This window comes from Microtus ochrogaster (assembly GCF_000317375.1).
Source record: "Microtus ochrogaster isolate Prairie Vole_2 chromosome 6 unlocalized genomic scaffold, MicOch1.0 chr6_random_2, whole genome shotgun sequence".
In the NCBI taxonomy this organism is placed as follows: domain Eukaryota; kingdom Metazoa; phylum Chordata; class Mammalia; order Rodentia; family Cricetidae; genus Microtus; species Microtus ochrogaster.
Window position 1 is genome coordinate 12,224,052 of NW_004949095.1, and position 3,175 is coordinate 12,227,226.

The 3,175-nt window shown below is 39.9% G+C and overlaps 1 protein-coding gene across 1 annotated transcript in view; it reads right to left on the bottom strand.

Annotated features, from left to right (window-relative positions):
• Window positions 1–1,595: 1,595 nt before the first annotated feature.
• Window positions 1,596–3,175, bottom strand: part of LOC101993561 (dimethylaniline monooxygenase [N-oxide-forming] 3) — a 16,101-nt gene continuing 14,521 nt past the window's right edge. The window contains exons 8-9 of the mRNA XM_005363978.3: window positions 2,940–3,012; window positions 1,596–2,286 (exon numbers count right to left, since the gene is read on the bottom strand). Of these exons, the coding sequence (XP_005364035.1) occupies window positions 1,944–2,286; window positions 2,940–3,012 (416 nt within the window). The 3' untranslated portion in view covers window positions 1,596–1,943. The remainder of the gene's footprint in view (window positions 2,287–2,939; window positions 3,013–3,175) is intronic.

The following is a 3,175-nucleotide window of genomic DNA, read 5'->3' on the forward strand; positions in this document are numbered from 1 at the left end:
CCTGTAAAATGAGTTTGGAAGCATTTCTTTTACTTTTGTGTTTTTAAAAGAGCCTGAAAAAATGCTATTAATTTCTCAAATTAATTTAGGGGTGAGGTCACCTGGTCCTGGATGTCCTTTTATCACTGGCTTAATTTTCTTGCTGGTTATTTGCCTTTTTTTTCATATTTCTTCATGATTTAGTCAAGGAGGAAAGTATGTTTCTGTAGATTGTATCCATTTTTTTTCCAGATTCTCCCACCTGTTGATATGCAATTATCTGTAGTACTCTCTTAAAAATCCTTAAAAGCATGATATTATCTTTAATATTTTCTTTTGGTGCTGATCTTATTTTAGCCTATTATTTCTTTACTCTTTCTTTCCTCCTAGTTTGTCTAGCTGAATGGTTAGGTCTAACTTTTCATCCTTTAAAAAAAATCCAAGTCTTAGTTTGTTGATTTTTCTGTTTTCTGGCATGAGTCTCACTCATTTCTGCCTTGACCTTTAGTTCTTTTCACATAAACACCTTAAGTTTAATCCTTTTTCTAGCTTCTTTAGGTGTGACATAGATTTTTGTTGTTTTTGTGTCAGGGTCAAATTTACCATTCTTTTGCCTCAGTGCCCCTCCACCCCACATCCTAGGTTTATAGGCATGACACCATTACAAGCTTTACATTTTTTGGGTGGGTATTTTTTCCTCTGTTCTTACAGAAAGATTTATCATAAGTTTCTATCATAAGATACTATTGCTATATTGCATAGGTTTGGTTTTGTTTCTGAAAAGATGTATTTTTATTTCTTCTGAGATATATCAGTAATTTTTGGAGGCTGCTGTTGAATTTCTCATCTTTCTGAGTTTCAAAGGTTCTCCCTAGAGAATCTCTGTGTATAGCAAGATGCCCTTGGAATGGTAGTCATTTCCTGATCTGTCGGCCTCGTCATTCCTGGATAATAATTGTTTCAGAATTTTGCTGATGTGCAAAAACAACGGAGGCAGATCGGTTTGAGAGCAGGAGGCTCGGACATGGACTGAGTGCCTGGCTGTGTCACACTGATTGACAGAACAGTGGGACACATGAAAGAACTAGCTAACATAACTACATACCAACCCAGGACAAGAGAGAAGAAATCAGTGACTTAGAAAGCCTTTGAGGACCTGCTCCACAGAATGACCCTAGGATCCCCGGCTGAACTCCACCTCTGGAAGCTTCCATCATATCTCAGTAGTAACATTGTGGGGACAGAACCTAGAGAACACTTATTGTATTCAAGTCCCAGCACTTAGAAAACCCAGTTTTCAAAACATCTTTTCTAGCAATTCAAAGGTATATATTGCTTATTGTTGTGATTATTTATTTACTCTATGTTGGAGAGTTTCTTTCCTTAATTTACTAATTTTCTTATCAGTGAAATGAGTTAATTTGAGCTATCTGTCAGTGTGGATCAGATTTTTGCACTGTGTTTCTTAGCTAGGGAGCAAGAGAAAGTGCCTGGAGCATTAGGAAAATAATAATAATAAAAAAACTAGTAATTGCCAAGCTCTCCCCTAGGTTCACACATAGTTTAGATAGACAGCTTAAGAAGAGCATATTCTAAATGTTCTATTTTATTCACTGTTTGCTTTTGAAGTTTCTTCTTTCAAGCACCTTTTAAAAGAGAAAAGGCACCACTTCCAAGTGTTTCAGGAAATGATTCAAGAGGGACATAAAAACATAGCTCCCATTTTTAAGTGTTAGTGGAACTGAAAGAGGCATGACTCATGCCCCCTGAAGACCAAGAAGCTTCTGAAAGTGGCTTATGTAGAAGGCCATAGCAACACTGTCTTGCTTTCTAATTAATGCCTAGAGTCCTGCCAAATGATCTTGAACAGGAAAGGGAGAGGTATGAGAATCTTCATTTTTAAATAGCAAAATTCCTGCCCAGTTACTGTCAGTGACTATCAGAAATTCTAGAGAAAACTGGGATCAGATCAACACAAGGAAAAGAGCAATGAGCAGAATAGGAACAGAGAGGAGCCTGAGCAAATAGAGGTATAAGCAAGGCTTCCGAACACCACCAACGACACGTGTGTTCATAGGCTTCAGTGACCGGTCCCACTGGGTTAGGATGGCGTTCCTGGCTCCTGACCACTTCCCTGGACCTTCCAACCGGAACTGGTAGGGGCTGCAAGGGCCAAAGAACACTTCTATGGCCAACCTGGGATCCTTGAGAAACAGCTGTCGGATATTGGGCTTTGCGCCAATAAAGGAGGCCAGTTCATCCACGTAAACAATGTAATCCGTCTGAATGGTCTGAGTGCTGCCAAACCTAGAGATGGAGAGAAGGGACTCCTGTGATACCTGGGCTTTGCGGAAGCAAGAAGAGAGAAAGCAGCTCACATCTTCCTATCGGGGCAGTTGTTATTCTCTTGTGTTATCGAGGGGATTATTTCATATCTCATTTGGAAATAAATCTCCCAACACTACCCAGCAGTGGAGAACGATAGTTGTCTCTTGCTCAAGCCAAGTTCCTCATTCACAGCCCCCAAGTGAATTAGTGGCAGACCAGGGATGGAGTCCAGTTTTCCATGCTAATTCTCCTGCTGCTGGTCCTTTTCATTTAAAGCATCCATTTGAAGGATCATCCACCCTGTGAAGGGTTTCTGAGAACAGACCTCTGCTTTCATTTGTTTCCCCAATTATTTGGAGTCCATCACTTTCGTATGTCCTTTCTGGGATGGACTGCTAAAGGTAGGTTCCTCACTCTTACTGCTGACTCTGCACTTTGCACCTAGTAGGACCCAGTGCAAGGGCAGGCCAGAAGGTTCCGCTCTTAGATGGAAGAATGGGGCTCAGTAAGTCTGTTAACTTCATGAAGGACCATTTAAGACAAAATCAGTTTCAATTATTGAGAAATTCTGATTTTTTTCTAGGCAAATCCTGCATCTATATTATAATAGATCTACCGCATAAAACTCTTACCATTTGAGCTTTTTACCCATTTTCTCATCAATATCATTCATCATGTCTTTAACAGAAGGCAACATGCAAGTTCCTGAAAAAGAAGGAAGGGCAGAATAGTTTAATGAATCCAGAGTAGGAGTAGGCCAGTGTTTTTCGGTCTCAGTGAATTGTGAGTCACATTGTATTTTCAGTTTTAGAAGTGTTTATTAGTGTGTGTGTGTGTGTGTGTGTGTGTGTGTGTGTGTGTGTGTGTG